Below are 27577 nucleotides of genomic sequence, written 5' to 3' on the forward strand. Positions count from 1 at the left end.
CTGCTGGTCCTTGAACCACATTCAATAACAAGGGTGTTTGGCCCATCCTTACTCTGTAGATATCAACTTAGGCTACATCTTAATTTGGTGCTGATAGCATTTGGTAAGTTTCACAATTGGATTGAGCTAGATCAGAAATTAATAGTTCAACCATTGCTTTTTTATTTCAGGAATTACCAAAAATAAGATGAGAAACATCTGTTTAGGAAATGGAAAAATGCTTGAAAAAGTCTAACAATAATGGTTTGTGTTTTAGATGAGATTGACTTCTACCATTTCCTTTTTTTAAAAAAAGTATTTTTAAAATTTCAATAGCTTGTGGGATACAAGTGGTTTTTGGTTACATGGATGAATTGTATAGTATGAACTCCAAGATTTTAATGCATCCATCACCTGAGTAGTGTACATTGTACCCAATATGTAGTTTTAAAATCTCTCTTGCCCTTCACCTCACCTTCTGTGAGTCTCTGTAGTCCATTATATCACTCTGTATGCCTTTGCATACCTGTACTATTTCCTTTTCTGGTTTTCTTTTAGATGCATGCAGTAGGTCAAGGAATATAGGCTAAACTTTTTAAATTATCTGTTTTAAGGATTTAAAATTTTGTGTTTCCTAAAATACAGAAATTGTAATCTGAAATACTATACAAATCAGAATTTAACAAAACAAGATACTGTGTTTTATTGATTAGAATTACAGGCACACTGTGTAGGTTTGAGTTTGTACTGTTTATTGAAAATGACATTTTCATAGTAACACTCAGTTATGGTAGTTTCCAATTTTCTCTTCAACATTTACTGCTGCATTATCTGACCCATTTGTTGACTGCCAGTTGACACTGAAACTACTGATTAAGCAAGTAAAATCCTAATATGGGTTCAAGTATTAAGGATAATTAAATATGTATCAGAATATTTGGCAGTGGTTGCATCAGAAATTTATTATTAAATACTCGTGCCAGTTATTCCTCTAGATAGAAGACTGAATTTTTAATGTTTTATTATGGTAAAACATATGTATAACATAAACCTCACAATTGTAACCATTTTTATGTGTATAACTCAGTGACTTTACATATGTTCACAATGTTGTGCAGCTATCACCACTATTTCCAGAATGTTTTCATCATTGCAAGCAGAAACTTTGTACCCAATAAACAATAGATCCCCATATCTCCATTCCCCACCCAAGTCCCTGGAAACCTCTATTCTACTTTCTGACATTATGAATTTGCCTGTTCTAGCTACCTCATGTAAATGGAATCATTCAACATTTGTCCTTTTGTGTCTGGCTTATTTTACTTAGCATATTTTCATTGTTCATCCATGTTATAGTATGTATCAGAATTTCTTTTTGAGGCTGAATAATATTCCATTGTATCTATATGTCCCATTTTATTTATCTGTTTGTTTGTTGATGGGCATTTGAGTTATTTCTACCTTTTGGTTATTGCGAATGATGCAACTATTAGGAAAATTCTACACAAGTGTCTGTTTGAATCCCTTGTTTCAGTGATTTTGGGCATATACCTAGAAGTGGAGTTGCTGGAGCATGTGATAATTCTGTGTTTAACTTTCTGAGGAACTGTGAAACCGTTTTCCACAGCAGCTGTACCATTTTTCATTCCCACCAACGATGCATGAGGGGTCCAGTTTCTCTGTGTCCTTACCATGAATGGTTTTCGTTTGATTTGTTTCGTGTGCTCTGAATAAAACTATATGAAAAGGGTTAGAGATGGGAGAGAAAAGTACTGTAAGCAGTAAAAAGGAAAGCAGCAGTGTGTTTGGTTTAGTTATGAAGTTTGCATTTTGGGGCGACACACTAATCATCTAGCTTCTGATTTAGGGTTCTACACCTAAACTAGATTTAGCTAGTTGAATCCTTTGGAGAATCGCCTTCCTCAGTTTTTTCCTTCTAGCTTCATTTTCTTATATGTTTCACAATCAACTGCCTTCCCTTATACCTTCAGAATCTCTAAACATCTTCCTAGTGAATGTTCCACTTGTACTGCAGCATTTGAAGAACTCCTTTAATACCTATCGCCTTCCCACGCCCTGCATCTTGGTTACTGCTTCCCACCTGTCTTCCTTTGATATCAAGTTAGACCATGCTGTTAGCTCACTTCTTTAGGCCAGGAACTGTCTCTGTTTCCATAACAGCTCTGGGCTAATGGAATAGAAAGTACATAGAGCAGATTGGTACTCAATGTCTAGAGTAGGTCTAGGCTGAGTTAGTAGGTTACGTTTCTATTTGAAGTGACCAAATAATGGCTTTGGATGGACTTTGGGGTCAGGGTTGGGTTTTTTGGGAAAATGTGTCCAGGATGTAAGAAGTGATGAAGATAAAGAGTTAGATTGGTGTGGAGATGGGATCAGGCTAGACTTAATGAAGTGAAGGAGGACAGGTCAGCCACAAACAGAAGCAGCTGCACAATGACTTCCATTGTGTTCTGGACTCAAAACTAGGAATATTCACTATAACAGTGCAATCAACTTGATTAGAGAAATACTAAAAGCATATTTAAAAAAAGACCTGTGAAGGCTCAGTATCAGAATCCACTATAACTTGGGTCACAATAAGCCAAGTTATTTAGTTATTTTCTTATGTCCTATAAGAGCTGGCTGGCCTAAACCCGACTAATCCAGGGCCAGGACCTGGCTGAAAACAATGACCCCAGCACTGGCTATACTTCTTCAGGCTCTGTCCAAACCAGGACACATCTCTTCCTGTCATTTTAAAGCACATGTCCTATTAGGAGAGGCTCAGTAAATTTCATGCTGTCTTAGAAAATGCACTATATTCTTGGAGAATATACTCCGAGCTGGTGTGTTAACTTCATAAGATTTGATTTTTAAATACTAAATACTTAAAAATAGGTGTTTTACTTCTTTTGTTTGAGATGAGGCTTTTAGGGAGTAATAGACACCACAATAAAAGCTAGCGTGGTTTGCATTGTCAATAAAAAGGAATTTGCGTGAAGTGCTGCTTTTCTCAAGAAGCACTTGCGTACAGCATTGCTTAGCAACACACAGATCAGCTCTGACACCTTATTCATCTTTAATATTCAGGTTCAAATCAAGTCTTTCCAGAGATGGGACAGATTGCGTCTTTCAAACCAAGCAAGTGAAAGTTGTCACTTTGTAATTTTCATCTTTAGGTTGGCAGCAGCATCAGAATTTTCATTTTATAACTTCTTTTGGAGTTGGAATTTTTTTTTCAACTAGCCTCTTAGGTCCTTCCTCTCCTCTGTTTCCACTTTGTTTTTTGTTTCTAAAGACGCTTAAAAGATCTTCCTTTATTTTTGGGATCTAATTTAATTTCCTTAGGATGGCATGCAGGGTCCATCTCTCATAGCCTCTGCTTCAGCCAAATTAAACAATTTGTGTTCATAAACATGCTATTTTCTTTGATATCACTATTTTTTCAGCCCACATTGTTTTCTTTGCTTGGCAATACTCTTTGCTGGGTAAGCCCTGCTCATCTTTCCAGATACTTCTGGAATGTTGGGGAACTTCTCTTTGATTTTTTTCAGATTGAGTACGGGGCCGCTTTTCCCAAGGTCTTGTGCAAATCCTGATCGTAGTGTATATAATATTGAACTTCAGTTGTTTGCTTTTCTTATCCTAAACTAGAAATCCCTTCTTGAGAGACAAGGATTCAGTCTTTCCTCCTTATATCCTGTCCTTCCTGTGTGTTTCATTTATCTGAATTTCTCACTGTTTATGACAGAGCTGAATCTTCTGTTTCTTTTCATAGTAGCTCTTTATAAACGGGAGTTTTGGCCTGAGGTCCAACACATTCATTTATGAATTTAATAGTTATTTTCTGAATTGTTCATTCTGTGTCAAGGACTCTGCAATTTGTTCACCACTATTTGGAGGCTATACGATTCAAGCATCAATCAGAATTAGTAGCTAAGGCATGCCAGTTTTAATACCTAGGTGTTGGGTTGATAGGAGCAGCAAACCACCATGGCACACGTTTACGTATGTAACAAACCTGCATGTCCTGCACATGTATCCCAGCCAGACTTAAAATAAAAATAATTCAAGTATCGGATAAGGAGTTATGCTAACTGCATGAAGTAGAAAGTCTGTAGGTATAAAAAAATTAAAACAAGATTTTTTTTTTTCCTGAGATAGAGTTTTGCTCTTGTTGCCTAGGCTGGAGTGCAGTGGTGCAGTGCAATCTCTCTGCAACCTCTGCCTCCCGGTTTCAAGTGATTCTCTTGCCTCAGCCTCCCAAATAGCTGGGATTACAGGCATATGCCACCATAAATGGCTAATTTTGTATTTTTAGTAGAGATAGGATTTCACCATGTTGGTCAGGCTATTCTTGAACTCCTGACCCCAAGTGATCCACCCTCCTCAGCCTCCTAATGTGTTGGGATTACAGGCATGAGCCACTGCACCCGGCTGAAACAAGAATTTTTGAAGATGCCAAGTATAAGGGAGGCTATTTCATGGTTTTATAAAGTTTTCTCCAAAGGAAGAAATGTTTAAAAAGGTGTTTCCAATACATATTTTTGCAGCTAGTATAAAATTTTAAAAGAAATGTTTAAAAAGGTGTTTCTAATACGTATTTTATGGCTAGAAAAATTAAGTGACTCTGTGATATGCTAATCCCACCAATTTACATATCCTAAGCTCAGAAAATACTTCTTGCTGATTTGCTTCCAAAAAGTAACTTCTACCATGATAGAAAGCAGATACTGCCTCACTCACCAGTGAATTGGTGTTCATAAATTTCTGGAATTTTAATTTTATTCATATATATTTTAAACTCACCAGATTTTTGTCTTAATATTTAATCTATTAAAGAATATACTGGAAGTTTCTTAAGATAATTTAAACTAGTTTCAATTTTAGGATGATGATAGAAATGGTTAAGTTAGTCTTATATGTGGACAACATATTTTACATCTAGAGCTTCAATAGTAGCTGTCTTAGAAATTAGACCTAAAGATACTTCTTTTTCCCCTTTGCTTTATTTGGAAAATATTGAAAAATTTGCAAAAAATTAAAAAAAAAAGATTGCATATTATTTGAAAGTAGGTAAGATATTATATTTTTTAAAAAGTCCCCCAACCACCCAGTCTGACCTCATGCTGTTACTATTTTCACACCTTTTCTACTGACTTCTAAAGGTGCCTTATAAGTACTGTTGTTAAAAATATATAGTGATGTGTTTTCTATCTTTTATAATAGCATCTTTAAAGGTTCCTTTTCATACTTATCTAACTTTCTTCTGCTTTGATCTTTGTTTTTATTTTTTTGATCACTTTCTTTTTTTACAAAAGCAAATGAGGCACATTGTTAAAAAAAAAGTCTAATAATGTAGACATTATGTAGTAGAAAGTGAGTTTCCTTTATCACTATTCTGTAGGTAACTAGTAAATATCTTTGTGCACATTATTTTAGATAACTGTTAACTTTTTGTTAACATTATAACATTGCCCCTTCCTTTTTTAAACAAAAAAATGGGATCACACTTTCTATACTCAGTCACTTATATTTTTCACTTATTAATTCTTCATTGTACAGCCTCTCTTCCCTGTCACCATGTGTAGGTCTGTCCCAGGCTTTTTAGCAGCTACATAATATTTCACGGAATGAATCTGTAATCTAATAAGCTGGGTTTACATTACGGTCTTTCCAATGTTTTGCCATTGCAAATAATGCTGCGACAAGCGTTTTTGTACCTTGTACACAGTGTATATTTCTGTAGGATGATACATAGATGTGGAATCGCATGCTTGGAGGGGATTGCACATGTAAAATGTTGCAGTGATTTTAAGATTAATCTTTTCTTTAAGGCTTTAAACAGTACTTAACCATAAAGAATAATGTTCTGATTTGAGAGTACACTTTGTTTAAGAGGAGAGATGGTTTCTTTTCCTGAAGACATAGTGAAACTTTCAGGAAGGATTTTTTAGTTGTTTTGTTTTATCTTTATTTATTTATTTTTTTGGTGGGAGGAAGTTTAACTTTTTAGTTTCAGGGGTACATGTGTAGACTTATTATGTAGGTAAGCTCATGTCATGGGGGTTTGCCGTACAGATTATTTTGTCACTCAAGTACTAAGCCTAGTAGCAAACAGTTATTTTTTCTGATCCGCTTTGTCCTCCCACCCTCCACCCTCAAGTAGGCTCCAGTATCTGTTGTTCTGTCTTTGTATCCATGAGTTCTCATCATTTAGCTACCACTTATAACTGAGAACATGCAGTATTTGGTTTTCTGTTCCTGTGTTAGTTTGCTAAGGATAATGGCCTCCAGCTCCATGTTCCCACAAATGACATGATCTCATTCTTTTTTATGGCTGTATAGTATTCCACAGTGTATATGTACTGTATTTTCTTTATCCAATCTATCATTGATGGGCATTTAGGTTGATTCCTTGTCTTTGGTATTGTGAATAGTGCTGTATGAACATTTGCCTGCATATGTCTTTAGGGTAGAACAATTTATATTCCTCAAGGTATATTCTCAGTAATGGGATTATTGGGACGAATGGCAATTCTGTTTCTCGCTCTTTGAGGAATTGCCACACTGCTTTCCACAATGGTTGAACTAATTTACACTCCCACCAACAGTGTAAAAGCATCCCTTTCTCTCCACAACCTCACCAGTATCTTATTTTTTAACTTTTTGATAATAGCCATTCTTAGTAGTGGGAGGTGGTGTCTCATTGTAGCTTTGATGTGCATTTCTCTAATGATCAGTGTTTTAACCTGAATTTTATATGATATGTGGAATCTTTGTAAGAAAGTATTACTCAATCCTGTTGTTTTTTAAAAAATCTATGTTTTTACTGGTGGCATCTCCTCAATAATGCTATTATTTAATTCGATTTTAATATTTTTTATGATAAACCACAGTGTTGTTAGTTTAATTCTATTCTGTACAGTGTGTTATAGGATAAAAATAAAGTGATTCTATGGGATAGATTATCTTAAGGGAAATGTACGAAGGTGATCCCATAAATAAAAATAAAATCCTCAGAATGTTATTTTGCTTACATATTTTATCTTTGAATAACATTGAAAACAGTTGTGATTCTGCCTTACTGAATGAAAGAAAACTTATACATGAACTTCAAACACATTTTATTTTCTAAGGAAAATCTAATTGAGGTTATAAGCCTTGCTTTTAGATTCTAAGAGTAGTTTTCTAAAGTTATGTGTTGAGGGCCTTTCATAGTACCATCTGAAAGTAGGTATGTAGTACTTTTTTGGGTAATATCTCTGTTTAACCCAAGTTCTTTCATCTATATTTTTGAGTCTAGTTATTCTCTCCGTTTTTGTAAACAGGCATATCAAATTGCTATTTGAAAAATTGAAGATTTCAAATTTATATTTAAAAGACAGACAGGCTCATAATCTTTATTGCTATGGAGTTTGTTCTCAGCATCTGAGGACTTGAGCAGTCAACTATATAGACAAATATTGGAGGATGAGATTTGTGTTTAATACAGAACTTTATTTTAGCTTTTTGAAAGTGACTTTTTAAATTCTAAGATAATCATAATCTTTCTAGTCTGATTTGTAAATGCTTATCTGCTACTTAATCTTTTTCTTTGTAAGACATCATACTTTTGAGATTTTGAGATGAGAGTAGTTTTAAAGATAATTTTTTCTTGTCTTTTTTTTTTTTTTTTTCCCAGAAAACAAGCATCGTTGTGGGTCCAAGGAGACATTTTCCGATCCAAACTGAAAAATCGACAGTCAAGTGAAGGAAGTATTAATAAAATTCTTTCTAGCCTAGATGATATGTCTATTGGTGGAAACCTATCGAAAATACAGAACATGGAAAGATTTGGAGAGGTAAGTTTTCCTTAGGAAGATTCTGCCTCCTTAAAACTGATGCTCTGCATTTGTTTCTCATTTGGACATGTATAACATAGCAGTGTCTTTTCTCTGGATGCAGAGAATACCAAATTTGTAGATGTAAAGTCATCCATCTGTATAGCAAGAAGCAGAGAAAAGAAACCAATTGTCCTTAAAAAGAAAAAAAGCTATAATTTAAGGAGTAAATTTTAAAGGAGGCTACTCTGGTTAGGGAGAATATTTACAGAAAGGAAACAGAAAAGCAAACTTTCTATTTGAAAATTAAAACAGATAAAAAAATTTTAATGTGACAATTGAGGAAATAATATATGCCACAAGTGGTACTTTGAAAGCTTCAAATTCATGCTGATTTCTAAAGTAAGTGCAGACTTGAAAACATGATTAGGGCAACTTTTAAAAAATATTAAGACTCTACTGTAAACAAAACACCTTAAATAGTTGATATATATTTCCTGATTTAATATTCGTAACTACCTGGTGAGTTAGGCAATACTATCTGTATTTTATAGGAAGGAAACTACATGTCAGAGATGTTCTGACCTCAGTGTCAAATATTCAATCCATGTCTGTATGATTTCAAACTTGTATTTTTTTCTATCACACCCTGTTACCTCTGAATAAAAATAGAACTGATTTACTAAGAATTAGGATTATGAGCATTCTAGGAACTAGAAACAACATTGAAACCATTTGTTTGGTTCCACTATTGTACAGATAAGAAACTGGGGTCCTGGAGTCCCAGAAAATCTGTGATTTGTGCAAAGTTCCAGAGTTGTTTGGTAGTGGGGTCACTTTGAGAACTGGGCATTCAATTCCTAGTTTAGGTCTTTCTACCACATTATGCCTGAGGTGAAGCTGAGCATCTGGTTTATATTTTTATATCTTGAAAGGAGCGAAAAAGAAAAAGAAAAAAAGGACCTGTTCAAATAGTGGTGCAAGCCAGGCAGGGTGTGATGGATGCCTGTGTGGTCCGAACTACTTGGGAGACTGAGGCAGGAGGATGCTTGAGCTCGAAGCTGCAGTGAGCTATGATGGCACCACTATACTCTATCCTGAGCAACAGAGCAAGACCTTGTCTCTAAAAAAAGAAAAGAAAAGAAAGAAAGAAAGAAAAATAAAAAATATAGAAGCAACAAGTATAGATTTACATTCCATTAGACAGTGACACATTCGACCTGGACACGGGCCTTAAACCAAATACTGTGTCTCAAGCTTAGCCCTGCAGGAACCCAGAATGGAAGGAACACATCACAGCTCTCTTAGGTTAACGATTGGCATCCCAAACACTTTCTTTTTAGCAAGAAAGATAGCCAGAGTGCTTGGAGATTGGGAATGTGCGTTTTCTTTCAAGAACAAAGGATGGAGACTGTTGGAAGAACTGATTTTTAAGCCCAGTGCTGTGTTCTCCAGGATGGCTGCTGATGAGGTGACTCAGTTTACCCATTGGAGTCATCTGTCCTGATGAAATGTACATCTTATGCAAGGTCATGTTGATGTTAGAGCCTTTGTTGACTTTTTCTTGTTCCTGTGTTGCACTCTCACCTGTTAAAAGCAAATAAAAAGAAAGACTCTGAACTAAGATTTTAACGTGATAATATAGCTAAGCAAGAATACCTTTTTCCTTCCCAGGTTGAGTTCAGGTAAACAGGGCTTTAAGTTATGAACTCTGAAAAGACAAACATAAAGTTAATCCTGTTATCCCAGAAACATACTTACCTTGCAGGAGCATAGTACTTTCTGCATCATAATCTTGATTAAATTAACACCTGGTAATTAGAACATTTTATTCTCATACTCTTTTAAACCCCAATTGGTTGAACTTAAGAATACTTAACATTTATGTATCACTATGAAGGCAAGAAATGCAAGATGATTGGAATTTAAAGTGAGTCAGTTTTAAATATAAGTATGTGTATCTATAAGTCTACTCCCCTATCTTAGTCCATTTGTGCTGCTGTAAGAAAACACCATAGGCTAGGTGGCTTATAAACAACAGAAATTTATTTCTCACAGTTCTGCAGGTTGGGAAATTCAAGATCAAGACATCAACAGATTTTGTGTCTGGTGAGGGCCTGCCTACTGGTTCATAGACAGTACGTTCTGCATTTCACATGGCAAAAAGGGCAAACAAAATCTTAATGCCATCACATTGGGGGTTGGGATTTCAATATATGAATTTTGGGGGCTATAAACATTCAGACCATAGCACCCCCCATCATTATTTTAGTTTTAGCCATTAAAATGCTGTTGTTTCTGAAATTCAAGGGCAGAAATGAAAGAATTCAGAGATGCCAGAGAATGATGGTATGGTGAATATTTTACACAGCCTCATGTAATGCTTTGTGCAAGTAACTCTTACAAGCACTTTTCTTGCCATGCTTGGGTGGTGCCAGCTTTGGAATTTCACATGAATATGGAAAATTGGCTTACTCAAAATTGGACTTAACAGAGTTAGTGAAGTCTTTATTGTTCTTATAAATTGCACATGGAAAAATAGATTGAGAATGCTGTAAGAATTTAATGTGTTTCAAGTTGCATGCAGGGTAAAAGTCCATGGAATTTCTGGGTTTACTTAGTTTGTATATATAGAAAGTGCAGAAAGACAGTATTCCTCTAGAGATTTCCTTTAAAAAAAAGATTAAAAGGAGAGAGTCTAAATTATTTTTTTTTCTAGGCTTACAGGAATTTTATTGTGATTAGTTACTAGGAAGCTCTGTATTACCAGATTTGGAGTATTGGAATATAGTTTTTTAGGCCGGGTGTGGTGGCTTATTCCTGTAATCCCGGCACTTTGGTAGGCTGAGGTGGATGGATCACTTGAGGCCAGGAGTTTGAGATCAGCCTGGCCAACATAATGAAACCCCATCTCTACTAAAAATACACACACACACACACACACACACACACGAAAAAAAAATAGCCAGATATGATGGCACATGCCTGTAGTCCCGGCTACTTAGGAGGCTGAGGCATGAGAATGACTTGAACCCAGGCTATGGAGGTTGCAGTGAGCTGAGACCATGCCACTGCACTCTAGCTTGGGCAACAGAGCAAGACTCTGTCTCAATAAATAAATAAATAAATAAATAAATAAATAAATTTTTTTTTTTTTAGTGCTTAGGATGTAGGTGAAAGGAAAACAATCAGAATGATGCAGGTCATAGTGATGGACTAGGTTGTGTTTAATCAATGTTCTTTGCCAACTTAGGGTTATGAGAAATAAAATAGAGGCTTTCCCTTTGTGGAGCCTGGACTTCAGTGCTGGGCTGGGCACTATGAAATATACACAGCCCATCCTGTGGGTCCAGCTTAGGCTCCTTGCTCCCTGCTCCTGCCTTGCACTGTACTTTTCCTCCACAGTCCTTATCTCTTCTTCCTGGCTAGGTGATACTCTCTATAAAGGTAGAGACTTTCATTTGTCTTCATCATGATTCTATTTTTGGCCAAAGGCCTTAATAAATATTATGTGAATGAATGAAGAAAGTTTATAGTTTCAGAGAAAAAAAGGACAGAGACATGAAATTGGCAATAATCTAAGCTACACAAATACATTATGTGCTCAAATACAAAATAGTACTAGCAATAAGTTATCACTTTAACATTCAGGGGCCTATGGGTCCATTATGGATTGGAGTTATTTTTAAAGATGGAAGTTAAAGTACTTTATTTAAAGTGCAAATATTAAATCAGGATCTTAGCATGCAACAGCTACCTAAACAGAAGGTACTATGTGCCAGGAACTGTTTTAGGCACTTTGACATTAATTAACCCTTTTAATCCTTACAGTAGCCATATGAAATAGGCCCTGTTACTAGGCCCATTTACAGGAGACATACCCGAGGTAGAGGTCAAACCATCTGCCGAGATCCTGAGTACATGGTGAAGTGGTCATTGAATTTCTGTGCTCTGGCTCCAGACTCTGTACTCAGCCACCCTCCTGGGAGGCCTCTCACTATAGTCTGCTAACTCTATGGGAGCTCTTCAGTGTGGCTTTAGTACATTATATACAGTAATCTTGAGCAAAACCTTAACCCGTCCCTCCTAATAAACTTCTCCTGAAATTACAACAGTTTTTAGATTTTCTACTTTAGGGCTATAGTCCAATATTAGCATGCCAATCAGTAGATGTTCTTGACGGTGATATTAATTAGATACAGGTGCTGCTAATGTGCAGGCAAGTTCATGTAAATTGACAATCAAGTAGACAAGAACGTAATGTTTTAATTACATCTTTGAGATATTGTGATTTATAAAAACCATCAAGTACTCACAAGCAGGGTGCATCTTAGAAAAATCTATGAAGTAAAAATCAATTCTCTAATGCCCTGGTTTTAAGCACCTTTCTTTCACCTGTTCTGACAGTGAAGACCAGTTCTTTTTTTTTTTTTTTTTTTTTTTTGAGATAGAGTCTCACTCTGTTGCCAGGCGCCAGGCTGGAGTGCAGTGACACCATCTCGGCTCACTGCAACCTCTGCCTCCTGGGTTCCAGCAATTCTCCTGCCCCAGCCTCCTGAGTAGCTGGCACTACAGGTGCACGTCACCATGCCCAGCTAACTTTTGTATTTGTAGGAGAGACGGGGTTTCACCATGTTGGCAAGGATGGTCTCCATCTCTTCACCTCATGATCCGCCCGCCTCGGCCTCCCAAAGTGCTGGGATTACAGGCGTGAGCCACGGCGCCCGGCGTGGTGAAGACCAGTTCTAATCTGAATTCTACTGGTATCCACCAGAGGTTATTAAGCAGGGGAGTGACAGCACACAGAATCATGGTGCTGGGACGTCACTCTGGCTATGGTGTTGTATGGGGCTGGGGTTGAAGGCCAGGGAGTTAGTAATGGGGAGGTCCAGGTTTTAAAGGTCCCAACAAGTGGCAGTGAATGGGGCAGCCAGAAGAGAGATGTGGGTAGCTCTGGTAAACCCAAACTTTCTATTGATCAGAAGCAGTTTATTATAAAGATGATATCTTTGCCATTTCCCAACACTTAAATCTCATAGGTTCAACATCTGAGAGCTGAAAAGAATTTAGAGATGACCCAGCCACCTTTCCTAGCCAATTTATTAAAATCTGCTAAAAATTCCATTCTCATCTTTATCTTCCAGTTCTTGGACTTCTATTTTTACTCGTTTCTATTTAAACTATCTACTTATGTCATTTTTCTATTACGATTCTTCCATCTTTATTCCCTCGTGTGCCATATTCTATCTCATAAATCTTTTCTTAATGGCACTTTCCACAGCCTCCTCTATAGCTTACTCTGCCATGATTTTGTTTATGTTTTGGTCAGCAATTACTTTATCCAGCTGAAATCTATGGACACGATTGTGTATAGAGAGAACAACTGGTGGAATAAAATAAATATTTATTCTTCACGTTGATATTTGTTCTTTCACTAGGTCATCACTAGTATTCTTTTTAAAATTGTACTGCTTTCAGTACAGTACTTTGGTTTGCTGTCATTTAGGGCAGTCCAGTATCCAAAAGGAGTGTTGCTGCTTAGATCCTCCAAAGGGCAATGGGGCACTCAGAGCAGATCCCTTTCCTGTGGGGGACAAAGATAGGAGGGTCTTACCTGGACTAGGTAGGGTTCTTCATTGTTGCTGGCATCAGCCATGTGGTTTTGTTTCTTTTCAGCAGATTCCAAGCAATCTGCTTCTCCTGGACCAGCTTAGGGCAAGAGAGAGTCTGCCCTGGCATTTTATAGGGAGGGACTGGAGCCTGAGGGCAGGCCAAGGTTGGGTTCTCTTCATTTGCCATTTGTGAATGTGTTCTTTAGTCGTTGTGAAGAATGAGAAAAGTCTTCAAACTCTTCCCAGGCCACCAACTCATGAGATTGATTTGTGTCACACAGTACATTGTACTGCATTGATAATAAACGTTTCCCCCTCACAGGTTCTTATGACCTGGTATGTCTTATAGGATCAATCCCCTAATAAATGTAAGGCTTGTTGTATTTATGTCTGTTTGTCTTATTCAGTATTCCAGGAGGCCAAAGTCCTTTTCTAAATAGGTTTTTAGTTTCCTAATTCTGTGATTTAATGTAAACATGTTTTGAATAACATTAACTATTTTTGTCAAGAGTTTGAAGGCTATTTATTAATCACTGAGAATTTTACAGTTTATATGTTCTCTCATAGACCTAAAAATGATCTATACTTTGTACAGTGGCCCCAGAGACAAAATAAAAGACAATTGGTTTAGACAAAGAATAATATAGTTTACATTTTAGTAGATTTTTTTTTCAGACCTGTGCTACATTTCTGGATCTTTCCCCCTTCTTCCCTCTCCCCAAGTCTGGGTTCCTACACAGTTTCCCATACCCTAATCCAATCCATCATCTTTCATCAGACCACTGCATAGCCACTTAAATGTGTCCCTCCCCAAAGACTTGAACTCCAGTTCAATCTCACAGTGATAATGTGAAGAAATATATGCAACATATACAAATGAGGGGGTTTTGTGGGTATAAAGAACTCTTGCAAATCACCAAAACACCATGTTCACAAGTAAAACAATATGGGAACAGTCCTGACTGGTAAACATAAAAAATGTTCTACTTCTCTAGAAATGAAATAAACACAAATTCAAATGATGAGATGCTATTTATGCCTATCAAATGTATTAAAAATATATTCAGCATTGACAAATGTTTAGGGAATAAAAAGCTCTTAAACATTGCCAGTTTGGAGTTTACAATGGTGCAGCCTTTTTGGAGGGCAATTTGGTAATATGTAGATGACTTTAAAAGGAATTCCACTTCTATGAATTTGTCTTAAGGTAACAATAAGACCGTGTTCATGAACCATGTATATGTAAGAGTATGTCTGTTGAGGCTATTTATAGTGATGAAATACAGAGAACAGCCTAACCTAGGATATTGGTTAAATAATAAAATTGGGCATATCTAGACAATGGAATTTTATGGAGCCATAAAATGACAGAGATTGTAAAAAATTTGTTCTGAAAAACTTCCACCATGTTTTTTAAGTTAAAAAAGTTACAAAGCAGCATATGTATGTAATGCAACCTCTTTTTGTAAGGAAGAAGTAGGTTGGGGGTTTTATATAGCACAGGGAAAATTCTGGAAGACTATGTGCCAGAATGTTAATGTGTTTTGCTTTTGATGGTAAATATATAGGTGGTTTTAATATTTTCTCATGTTTGCCTATACTTTATTACTAATGACAAAGATGTAAACGTATCTACATATATATGATAAATGCATATATAAATACATAAAAATATATCATAAATATATCTGTATCTCTCTAGATATATGTACTTTTTTTTTTTGAGATAGAGTCTCCATTGCCCAGGCTGGAGTGCAGTGGTGTGATGTCGGCTCATTGCAACCTCTGCCTCCCGGGTTCAAGTGATTCTCAGTGCCTCAGTCTCCCAAGTTGCTGGGACTACAGGCATATGCCACCACTCTGGCTAATTTTTGTATTTTTAATAGATGAGGTTTCACCATGTTGGCCAGGCTGGTCTTGAATGCCTGGCCTCATGTGATCCACCTGCCTTGGCCTTCCAAAGTGCTGGGATTACAGCCATGAGCCACCATGCCAGGCCATATACTTTAAAAAATAATAATAATAAGAAAAAACACCTTCGCCCGTGTGGTCATTGCCATCTCAGCCACCCAAGAGGCGCTGGGGGGACTGTGGCCCAAAAGACTCGGGGCAGACAATGAGCGGCAGTGGGAGCAGCAGAGGCGGAAGCTCCAGCACTCTCTCTCTTCCCACTCAGCCTGAGCCAGGGGAGGCCAGGCAGCCCGGGTGTCTGGAGCGGGAGCCGCAGCTGGAGAATGAGAATTCTCTTCACCAGAACATGGAGACTGTTCAATCACCAGGAGCACAGAGTTAGCACTGTTGGGCGGGATAATACAGGGAAAACTACCATCCTTTGCCAGTTTTCCATGAATGAAGTTGTACATACATCTCCTACAACAGGAAGTAATTAATGTAGAAGAGATAGTGATTAATAATACACGTTTCCTAATGTGGGATACTGGTGGCAAGAATCTCTTTGTTCTTCCTGGAACACTTATTATATTAACACAGAGTTTGTAATAGTTGTGGACAGTACAGACAGAGAGAGGATTTCTGTAACTAGAGAAGAACTTATAAAATGTTAGCACATGAGGACCTAAGAAAAGCTGGATTGCTGATTTTTGCTAATAAACAAGGTGTTAAAGAATGCATGACAGTAGCAGAAATCTCCCAGTTTTTGAAGCCAGCTTCTATTAAAGATCATCAGTGGCATATCCAGGCATGCTGTACTCTAACTGGAGAGGGATTGTGCCAAGGACTTGCATGGATGATGTCATGACTTAAGACTAGATTATCTCTACTGACCTCTCATAGACTCTGTATAAATGAAGTGCTGGACTTGACCTGACAGCTGCAAAAATGAATGGTTTCAATATATTTATAATAAACTGATTTAAACTTTTTCTGTAAGAAGAAAAATTAAGACCACTTATTTGAGAACAAAGATGAAGTCTCACCTTCCAATTTGCTTTCTCATTAGTTTTTTCCAAAGTAAGTTATTAAAGCTGTGATTGACATTTTTCTCATAATGAATCCTCTCAGGACATTGTGTAGCCTGTGGTAAGTATGAAGGGAGAGGAAGATATTTTGAATTTTAAGAGCTTTATTATCAGTATAACCCTCCCTAGTTGAATGTTGTTTTCTTCTTATTCCATTAAGTCAAAATACAAATCAGCACAGATATTTAGTTTCCAATATTTTCAAATGTAATGTTACTTCTGAAAAGTATTTTGCTTAACGTTGTGTGTGTATTGTGTGTATACCTCAAGTTTAAGTTAATGGCTTTCATTTATGTTCTAAAGAAAGAGAAATAACACAAATATTAATACTCTGCTTAGTTATAACCATAATAAGTATTGGTTATATGTTAAGTGCCATTTTATACTTTCTCCCTTTGTTCTCTGTATTGTACTAACCAACCTCCCAAATCATTGAGCTGCTTGTTAAAAAAGAAAAAAAGGGAAAAGGAAAAAGCATGGCATTGTGTATCAATTTTTTGTTGTTGACCAGTCACACACATGGAAACATGTAATTCAACAGAGTGGGATAGCGCTCAGATTCTTGGCTTGGTATTATTAACAGGTAGGATTGTACAATGAGCAACTATCAGATTATTCCTTTCAATGGTTCTTATGGAATCTAAATTACTGAATAAATTATTAATCCATTAATCCGTGAATCATATTATGATTAAAATTATCAAAGGAATTCTCAGCATTAATTGAAAAGTATGTGTGAAACATGTCTACCCAGGTAAGTAACATTCTATAAGTACTATAAACAACTTAGCTATGTTATTTTTAAATATTAAATTATATGTCAAGCAGTTAAAGTGAATTTTACAATAAAAGTAAGGTATGTTTCTTAGCAACTCTAATAATTTCTTAATTTGCAAATTTCCTCTTATTTTGGTACTTAAAATATAGTGTGATATTTTTTATTTCTAAATTTTGTTGTATCTTCTGTTACATAAATGCATTGTTTGACAAAAATGCAAGTGTTTTCTGAATTATTAAAAAAAAGAAAAAAGAAAAAAAATGGATTATTCTCCAGAGGTTGAGAGCTAGCACTTCATGTGTTGTTTTCTTTTTCTTGGTGAGTGAGGATGTTTAAGTAAACTTGAGAGGAGGAAGTAAAAATCTAGGTAGTTAGGTGCATGGCTGTGTACTGTAGTATTTTTGTTGTTTTCTGATAAATGAATCGTAATTTACAGAAATATATGACCTTTAAGATTCACAATAGAATGAGAGAAAAATACATGTAAAGTAATTATAATTTAATATATACTGTTATTTAATTTTCTGTTTAACTGTACATCTTTAAAATGCTTTTATTCTTTTCAAGCAATATATGATCACAGCTTGAAAAATATCGACAAGTGTTGAATTCTAGCAGCAAAAAAAATCAGCCTCCTGTCTCACCTTTCTGTGTCCCTGGACCCACTTTCAAAGGGAGAAATCTCTGGGAAAATTATACTGATATTTTTAGTGCCATATTTCTATTAAAAATACCTTGCTTACATTGCTGTTTTTTAATTGATCAATTTGGGACATTTTTCTATTGCTTCCTGGTGCTTGTAGACAGGATGCAGCTCTTCTATCTCACTGTCACCACCACTTCCCTTAGCTTCCCAGTATAACTATATTGGTTAAATCAAATAATGTGCACATCAGTACTATGTAAATATTGTTCATGGTTGAGGTTAATAGTACACGATTACTGTTTTCTTTTTTGATGCTCTCTTTGTCCTAGACTTAATTGCCTTTTTTATTTGCATAGTTTTTATGCATTAGGAAACAATAATGCTTTAAAAAGTTGTGCCAAACAATTTTAAATTTTTTCAAAATCTCAACACAGCAAAATTCCATTCTAATTCCATTTTTTTTCCTGAAGACAATTCTCTCTTCTAACATGGACTGGTTGTTCTTAGCCCTGCTCTATGTGTGTGTGTGTGTGTGTGTGTGTGTGTGTGTGTGTGTGTAGTCTTAGGATCAGAACTATATAGTTTGATTCTATAACTCTTCTTTATATTCTTCAGTTAGATTCCTAATTTTATTGGATCTCATGTTATCTTTCCTTTTTTTCTAACGAGCATATCCTGTAATAGTTTTCTCAGAAAGATTGTATGGGACGTAAATTTTTGTATCTGTTTTACCTGTATACTTACCTGAGAGGTTGCATTTTTGAATTACAGGTTGAGAATCCTTTTTTTTTTTTTTTTCTAATATTTTGAAGGTGTTTCTGGTGGGAAACATAAAGATCCTCCTAGTTGGAGGAACAAATAAGCTTTCCTGGTTTTCAAACTCCTACCAAAGCACCCAGCGACAGTGAAACTGATGGTGGTAAGGATCCTGTCAGGTCCTCCTAGAAGCATTTGGCCAGTCTCATGAGGGTCTACATGCTTTTTGGCCTCACCTCACATTCAGGAAACTCTGGCTATGTGCTAAGTAACTGGTAACATCCCAACCCACTGAGTACTTACTGCAGCCAGGTGGAGCTAAGCTCACCTTCTCAGGTGCACCATCCCACTAGCAAGCCTAGCCATTAGACCTTCCTGATTTCTATTCCTGCAGACTTTCTTGGATGGTAATGAGTTCCTCCTCCATTGGGGTTGTATGGATGGAACTGAATGGTAAAACTGATTCCTGGAGATTTTTTAGAAGTGCAACTTGAGACTCTAAGAGAATCCTCTGTTGTGAAGACTCCATGATCCTGTAACTGTTGAGCTGGTATTCTTCTTGGGCCGGATGACCTGTTCTGGGATCTGGAGCTGCAGCACTTGTACCCATTCTTTAAGGGATTGCCTCTCCGAAGTTTTGTCCTTATTCTTTCTTCCCACTGGCCCTGTGCTTTGCATTTCTTTCCTTCTTTCTTTCTTTTCTTTTCTTTCTTTTTTTTTTGAGACGGAGTTTCACTCTTGTTGCCCGGGCTGGAGTGCAATGGCATGATTTCGGCTCACCACAACTTCCGCCTCCTGGGTTCAGGCAATTCTCCTGTCTCCGCTTCCCGAGTAGATGGGATTACAGGCATGTGCCACCACACCCAGCTAATTTTGTATTTTTAGTAGAGACGGGGTTTCTCCATGTTGGTCAGGCTGGTCTCGAACTTCCGACCTTAGGTGATCCACCTACCTTGGCCTCCCAAAGTGCTGGGATTTACAGGCATGAGCCACCATGCCCAACTCTTTATTTCTTTTTTAAACTCAGAGGTGTGGTAGTGAGGTTCGGTCTTTTTCCTCAGGACATGCCTACTGAGTCCCAGAGTTACCTGTGGAACACAATGTAGGTGGCAGGGAGTGAGGAGATACTGTGATCAGAAATGACTCAAATGTGACTGTGCACATAAATTTTTCATCAAACAAGAATTATAGTTTTAAATAGGGGTGGGGACTCTTATGGCTGTTAGAGATTTTAGCAAATCCAAGCACTTTGATTTTTCAGTTGAGGAAAAGAGGCAAAATACACGCTTCACTGGTGCAATGACAGTGTGCTGTGGCTTATATTTTAGAAGGAACATTGCATCTGAGGACAAGAAATCTAATTTTGAAATCATATGAGGTTATTAAGACTTTATGGGAGCTTGGGCAATATTCCTAACTTCCGTGAGTACGCCCTTTTTTCATCAATAAATTAAGGTACCAGTGCCTCCCCCTGTATCGGGGTTATTGAAGAGACTAGCGTGTTAAGATACTAGCATGGTACTTACATTTTTCAAACTATAAAGACTTATTTCAGAAGGAAACATCTAGTGAACACCATCCTTTAAATCCTCTGAAAAGGACTTGCATGCTTTTACTAGTGTTAAATGATTACTGTGTTAATAACTTACTGTATCGATACCCTAAAGTATTTTTATCTTGTATTTTTGTAAACAAGTTATGGAATTTGCACTGATGGCTCCTGGAGGTATCTAAAAACATACTTGCACCTCATCTGTGGGCTTTCTGTATGTGGCTATATTCCAATGCATGATTGTGTCTGCAGGAGAGTCTCCTCTGTCGTGGTCCATTGTAACAAACAGCTCCTTTTATATTCTACCACATCTATACCCATGCTTCTTTGATTTGGAATTTGACCTGTTGCCTGTTGAACTGGCAGATAGTCGAGAGTTCTTTTATGTAAGCTTTGACAATGCTGATTCACAGTAGCTATAGCTACTTAATCTATAGTAAGATAATCTGTATTAAATGTATCTATGTGTGTAATCTGTTAAGAAATCTAAATAAAGCCAAATTTGGACCTTTCTATGGTACATGTATTTTTTTCCAGAATAACTTAGAAGATGATGAAGATGTGGAAATGAAAAATGGTATAACCCAGGGAGACAAACTACGTGCCTTAAAAAGTCAGAGACAGCCACGTACCTCACCATCCTGTGCATTTAGGTAGGTCTGTTTTAAGCAGTTCAATTCATAGTGTGCTTCTCTTTGTGAGTAGAACATTTAATCTTCTCTTTAATCTGTAATCTTCTCTTTTGAATATTGTTCTACAAATACGAAGTTTACTATTTTGTGCTGTTTATTGATTATTTTATCACTGTTGGGAGTAGCTAAAATTTGGAAGTTTATTGAAAGCAACTGCTGCATCTCAGTCTGTGGATTCTACCTTAAGCTACAAAGCAGTTATCTCTAGGACTCTGTCTCAAATTCTGTTTGGATTTCTCCCCTTCTCCTGTGAGTGAGTTTCTTGTCCTGTGTTGGATCCTCACAGGTGTGCTGAGACCTTTGTATTGAATCATAGATTGTAGAAAAGTATTGTATGCCAGTCTTTGGCAATCTAAACTAATTCTGCAGCTTTAGCTTCTAGTTTTGAAAATTGAATAAGCAATTCTTAACCAGTGCCTGTAAAGTTATAAGCCATCTCGACTTTGAAATCTCAAACTACTCACCAGTATCAATGATGGGACTTGAATTCTGATCACAACATTTGAAACCCTCTGATAGTTCAGACTGGGTTAAAAAAGGTTTTGGAATCAAAAGGTGCAAACATTTGTAAATATCACCAATTTTTAAAATTACAATATACTGTGTGGCAGGGCCTCAGTCCACAAAATAATATAATGGGAAGCAGCAACTTTTCTTTGACTTATAAATAGGAGACACATATAGCAGAAGGCTGTTTTGCCAGTATGATAAGCACCAAATAGATTCACTGGAAATTTAGTTTTCATGTGTAATCTGAGAGAATTATAACTCTGTAAAGAGTTCCTGATCTAAGAAAAAAAAGGTTCATATTGCTCAATGATGAGGTTATCATTGTCTGCAGTATGCTGAGATAAAAGGATGAAAGCCTGGTGCTTGGTAATCTAATATCCATTTGCAAGGTTTCTCCCTTTTGCTAATTAATATTTTTACTGGTTTGATACCATTTGATGTGCCTTATGGTCTTTGTGAAGACGTGTGAGCCTGGTAATATATGAGCATCTATCTTTGATTTCCACAGGTTGGATGATGCGAAAGGACACCCAAGAGCAGTGTCCCAGCCTTTCAGGTACTGTCAATGAGGTTGAATGTCTAGTAGCTTATAAATATATGCTTCCTTTTAGCCATGTTTCCCAAGCCTCCAGCTGACGAAAATCAACTGTACATAGCTTTTTGCTTTTTAAATTGTTCCTTTCTCTTCCAGATTGTTTATGCTTCATTTTTAATGCTCACCATGAAAATGATTTTTTTTTTTCTGACCTGCCCACAGGGCTGTGTGGCGGTGGTAGTGACATCAATGTATTTTGTGTTCTCAGCACATTGGGAGGGGGGTCTCTAAGAGACTACAGGGGCTCTGCGTCTTTCCTTTTGATCTAGTGATAGATCTAGCCTTAACTGTTTTCATTTTTTTTTCAAAATTTAATTATTTTATTTTAAAGTTCCGGGGTATATGTGCAGGATGTGCAGGTTTGTTACATAGGTAAATGTCTGCCATGGTGGTTTGCTGCATTTATCAATCCATCGCCTAGGAATTAAGCCCAGCATGCGTTAGCTATTTATCCTGATGCTCTCCACCCCCAACCACCCCCAACAAGCCCCAGTGTGTGTTGTTCCTCTTCCTGTGTCCATGTGTTCTCATTGTTTAGCTCCCACTTAAAAGTGAGAACATGCAGTGTTTGGTTTTCTGTTCTGGCATTAGTATGTTGAGGATAATGGCTTCTAGCTTCATCCATGTCCCTGCAAAGGACGTGATCTCATTCCTTTTTATGGCTGCATAATATTCCATGGTGTATATGTGGTATATATGTACCACATTTTCTTTATCCAGTCTATCGTTGATGGGCATTTGGGTTGATTCCATGTCTTTGCTATTGTGAATAGTGCTGCAATGAATGTATGCATACATGTATCTTTATAATACAGTGATTTATATTCCTTTAGGTATATACTCAGTCATGGGATTGCTGGGTCAAATGGTGTTTCCGGTTCTAAATTTCTGAGGTATCACCACACTGTCTTCCACAATGGTTGAACTAATTTACATTCTCACCAATAGTGTAAAAGAGTTCCTATTTCTCTGCACCCTCACCAGCATTTGTTGTTTCTTGACTTTTTAATAATGGCCATTCTGACTGGCATGAGATGGAACCTCATCATGCTTTTGATTTGCATTTCTCTGATGATCAGTGATGTTGAGCTCCTTTTTTTTGGTATATATATATAATTGCATTTTCGGTTCTGGGGTACATGTGCAGATCATGCAGGATTGTTACATAGGTACACACATGGCAATGTGGTTTGCTGCCTCCATCCCCATCACCTATATCTGGCATTTCTCCTCATGTTATCCCTCCCCAACTCCCTACCCTCCACTGTCCCTCCACTAGTCTCCCGCCACAGACCTCAGTATGTGATGCTCCCCTCCCTGTGTCCATGTGTTCTCATTGTTCAACACCCGCCTATGAGCGAGAACATGTGGTGTTTGATTTTCTGTTCTTGTGTCAGTTTGCTGAGAATGATGGTTTCCAGATTCATCCATGTCCCTACAAAGGACACGAACTCATCGTTTTTTATGGCTGCATAACATTCCATGGTGTATATGTGCCATATTTTCCTTCTCCAGTCTATCATCGATGGGTATTTGGGTTGGTTCCAAGTCTTTGCTATCATAAACAGTGCTGCAATGAACATATGTGTGCATGTGTCCTTATAATAGGACAATTTATAATCCTTTGGATATATACTCAGTAATGGGATTGCTGGGTCAAATGGAATTTCTATTTCTAGGTCCTTGAGGAATCGCCACACTGTCTTCCACAGTGGGTGAACTAATTTACACTCCCACCAACAGTGTAAAAGTGTTCCTATTTCTCCACATCCTCTCCAGCATCTGTTGTCTCCTGATTTTTTAATGATCCCCATTCTAACTGGCATGAGATGGTATCTCAATATAGTTTTGATTTGCATTTCTCTAATGACCAGTGATGATGAGCATTTTTTCATGTTTGTTGACTTCATATATGTCTTCTTTTGTAAAGTGTCTGTTCATATCCTTTGCCCACTTTTGAATGGGTTTGTTTGTTTTTTTCTTGTAAATCTGTTTTAGTCTTTGTAGATTTTGGATATAAGTCCTTTGTCAGATGGGTAGATTGCAAAAATTTTTTCCCATTCTGTTGGTTGCCAGTTCACTCTAATGATTGTTTCTTTTGCTGTGCAGAAGCTCTGGAGTTTAATTAGATCCCATTTGTCTATTTTGGTTTTTGTTACCAATGCTTTTGGTGTTTTAGTCATGAAGTCCTTGCCTCTGCCTATGTCCTGAATGGTTTTGCCTAGATTTTCTTCTAAGGTTTTTATGGTATTAGGCCTTATGTTTAAGTATTTAATCCATCTGGAGTTAATTTTAGTGTAAGGTGTCAGGAAGGGGTCCAGTTTCTACTTTCTGCACATGGCTAGCCAGTTTTCCCAACACCATTTATTAAACAGGGACTCCTTTCTCCATTGCTTGTTTTTGTCAGGTTTGTAGATGTGTGGCGTTGCCTCTGAGGCCTCTGTTCTGTTCCATTGGTCTATATCTCTGTTTTAGTACCAGTACCATGCTGTTTTGATTACTGTAGCCTTGTAGCATAGTTTGAAGTCACATAGTGTGATGCCTCCAGCTTTGTTCTTTTTGCTTAGAATTGACTTGGCTATACGGGCTCTCTTTTGGTTCCATATGAAGTTTAAGGTGCTTGTTTCCAGTTCTGTGAAGAAGGTCATTGGTAGCTTGATGGGGATAGCGTTGAATCTATAAATTACTTTGGGCAATATGGCCATTTTCACGATATTGATTCTTCCTAACCATGAGCATGGGATGTCTTTCCATCTGTTTGTGTCCTCTCTTATTTCATTGAGCAGTGGCTTGTAGTTCTCATTGAAGAGGTCCTTTACATCCTTTGTTGTATTCCTAGGTAATATTCTCTTTGTAGCAATTGTGAATGGCAGTTCATTCTTGATTTGGCTGTATTTAGGTGTGTTATGGTGTATAGGAATGCCTGTAATTTTTGCACATTGATTTTGTATCCTGAGACTTTGCTGAAGTTTTTTATCAGTTTCAGGAGATTTTGGGCTGAGATGATAGGGTCTTCTAAATATACAATCATGTCATTTGCAAATAGAGACAATTTGACTTCCTCCTTTCCTAATTGAATACCCTTTATTTCTTTTTCTTGCCTGCTTGCTCTGGCTAGAACTTCCAGTACTATATTGAATAGGAGTGGTGAGAGAGGGCATTCTTGTCTAGTGCCAGATTTCAAAGGGAATGCTTCCAGTTTTTGCCCATTCAGTATGATATTGGCTGTAGGTTTGTCATAAATAGCTTTTATTATTTTGAGATACGTTCTGTGAATACCTAGTTTATTGAGAGTTTTTAGCATAAAGGGCTGTTGAATTTTGTCGAAGGCCTTCTCTGCATCTATTGGGATAATCATGTGGTTTTTGTCTTTGGTTCTGCTTATGTGGTGAATTACATTTATAGACTTGTGTATGTTGAACCAGCCTTGCATCCCCAGGATGAAGCCTACTTGATCGTGATGAATAAGCTTTTTGATGTGCTGTTGCAATTGGTTTGCCAGTATTTTATTGAAGATTTTTTCATATATGTTCATCATGGATATTGGCCTGAAGTTTTCTTTTCTTGTTGAGTGTCTGCCGGGTTTTGGTATCAGGATGATGTTTGTTTCATAAAATAATTTGGGAAGGATTCCCTCTTTTTGGATTGTTTGGAATAGTTTCAGAAGGAGTGGTACCAGCTCCTCTTTATATGTCTGGTAGAATTCGGCTGTGAACCCATCTGGACCTGGGCTTTTTTTGGTGGGTAGGCTATTAATTGCTGCCTCAACTTCAGCCCTTGTTATTGGTCTATTCAGGGTTTCGACTTCTTGCTGGTTTAGTCTTGGGAGGGTGTAAGTGTCCAGGAATTTATCCATTTCTTCCAGGTTTACTGGTTTATGTGCATAGAGTAGTAATCTCTGATGGTAGTTTGTATTTCTGTGGAATTTGTGGTGATATCCCCTTTATCATTTTTATTGCATCTATTTGATTATTCTCTCTTTTCTTTTTTATTAATCTGGCTAGTGGTCTGTCTATTTTGTTGATCTTTTCAAAAAACCAGCTCTTGGATTTATTGATTTTTTGAAGGGTTTTTTGTGTCTCTATCTCCTTCAGTTCTGCTCTGATCTGAGTTATTTCTTGTCTTCTGCTAGCTTTTGAGTTTTTTTGGTCTTGCTCCTCTAGCTCTTTCAATTTTGATGATAGGATGTCGATTTTAGATCTTTCTTTGCTTCTCATGGGGGATTTATTGCTATAGATTTTCCTCTAGACACTGCTTTAAATGTATCCCAGAGATTCAGGTACGTTGTGTCTTTGTTCTCATTGGTTTCGAAGAACATCTTTATTTCTATCTTCATTTCATTGTTTATCCAGTCAGCATTCAAGAGCCAGTTGTTCATTTTCCATGAAGTTGTGCGGTTCTGAGTTAGTTTCTGAATTCTGAGTTCCAATTTGAATGCACCGTTGTCTGAGAGACTGTTTGTTATGATTTCCATTCTTTTGCATTTGCTGAGGAGTGATTTACTTCCAATTATGTGGTCAGTTTTAGAGTAGGTGTGATGTGGTGCTGAGAAGAATGTATATTCTGTGGATTTGGTGTGGAGAGTTCTGTAAATATCTATTAGGTCCTCTTGGTCCAGGTCTGAGTTCAGGTCCTGGATATCCTTGTTAATTTTCTGTCTCCTTGTTCTGTCTAATATTGACAGTGGAGTGTTAAAGTGTCCCGCTATTATTGTGTGGGAGTCTAAGTCTCTTTGTAGGTCATTAAGAACTTGCTTTATGTATCTGAGTGCTCTTGTATTGGTTGCGTATATAGTTAGGATCATTAGCTCTTCTTGTTGTATTGATCCTTTTGTAATGCCCTTCTTTGTCTCTTTTGATCTTTGTTGGTTTAAAATCGATTTTATCAGAGACTAAGTTTGCAATTCCTACTTTTTTTTGTTCTCCATTTGCTTGGTAAGTCTTCCTCCATCCCTTTATTTTGAGCCTATATGTGTCCTTGCATGTGAGATGGGTTTCCTGGATACAGCACACCGATGGGTTTTGACTTTTTATCCAATTTTTTATCTGTGTCTTTTGATTGGGGCATTTAGCCCATTTACATTTAAGGTTAATATTGTTATGTGTGAATTTGATCCTGCTGTTTTGATGCTAGCTGGTTGTTTTGTCCATTAGTTGATGCAGTTTCTTCATTGTGTTGATGGTCTTTACCATTTAGTACTTTCTTGGAGTGGCTGGTGCTGGTTGTTCCTTTCTGTATTTAGTGATTCTTTCAGGACCTCTTGTAAAGCAGGCCTGGTCGTCATGAAATCTCTGAGCAATTGCTTGTTCATAAAGGATTTTCTTTCTCCTTCACTTATGAAGCTTAGTTTGGCCGGATATGAAATTCTAGGTTGAAAGTTCTTTTCTTTAAGGATGTTGAATGTTGGCCCCCACTCTCTTCTGGCTTGTAGGGTTTCTGCTGAGAGATCCCGCTGTGAGTCTGATGGGCTTCCCTTTGTGGGTAACCTGACCTTTCTCTCTGGCTGCCCTTAGCATTTTTTCCTTCATTTCAACCCTGGTGAATCTGACAATTATGTGCCTTGGGGTTGCTCTTCTAGAGGAATATCTTTGTGGTGTTCTCTGTATTTCCTGGACTTGAATGTTGGCCTCTCTTGCTAGGTTGGGGAAGTTCTGGA

General features: G+C 37.1%; 1 protein-coding gene and 1 pseudogene across 4 annotated transcripts in view; both read left to right on the forward strand.

The window, feature by feature from the left end:
- Positions 1-27577, forward strand: part of CDC14A (cell division cycle 14A) — a 179987-nt gene that overhangs the window by 126031 nt on the left and 26379 nt on the right. For all 4 annotated transcript variants that reach the window (XM_064371087.1, XM_012466467.2, XM_012466466.2 and 1 more), the window contains 3 exons: positions 7664-7823; positions 20662-20777; positions 21835-21882. In XM_064371087.1, coding sequence (XP_064227157.1) covers positions 7664-7823; positions 20662-20777; positions 21835-21882 — 324 coding nt within the window. The remainder of the gene's footprint in view (positions 1-7663; positions 7824-20661; positions 20778-21834; positions 21883-27577) is intronic.
- On the forward strand, positions 15502-18044 carry LOC135272614 (ADP-ribosylation factor-like protein 5A; annotated as a pseudogene).

This window comes from Aotus nancymaae, unplaced genomic scaffold, assembly GCF_030222135.1.
Source record: "Aotus nancymaae isolate 86718 unplaced genomic scaffold, 86718_ANA_hifiasm-v0.15.2.pri h1tg000117l, whole genome shotgun sequence".
In the NCBI taxonomy this organism is placed as follows: domain Eukaryota; kingdom Metazoa; phylum Chordata; class Mammalia; order Primates; family Aotidae; genus Aotus; species Aotus nancymaae.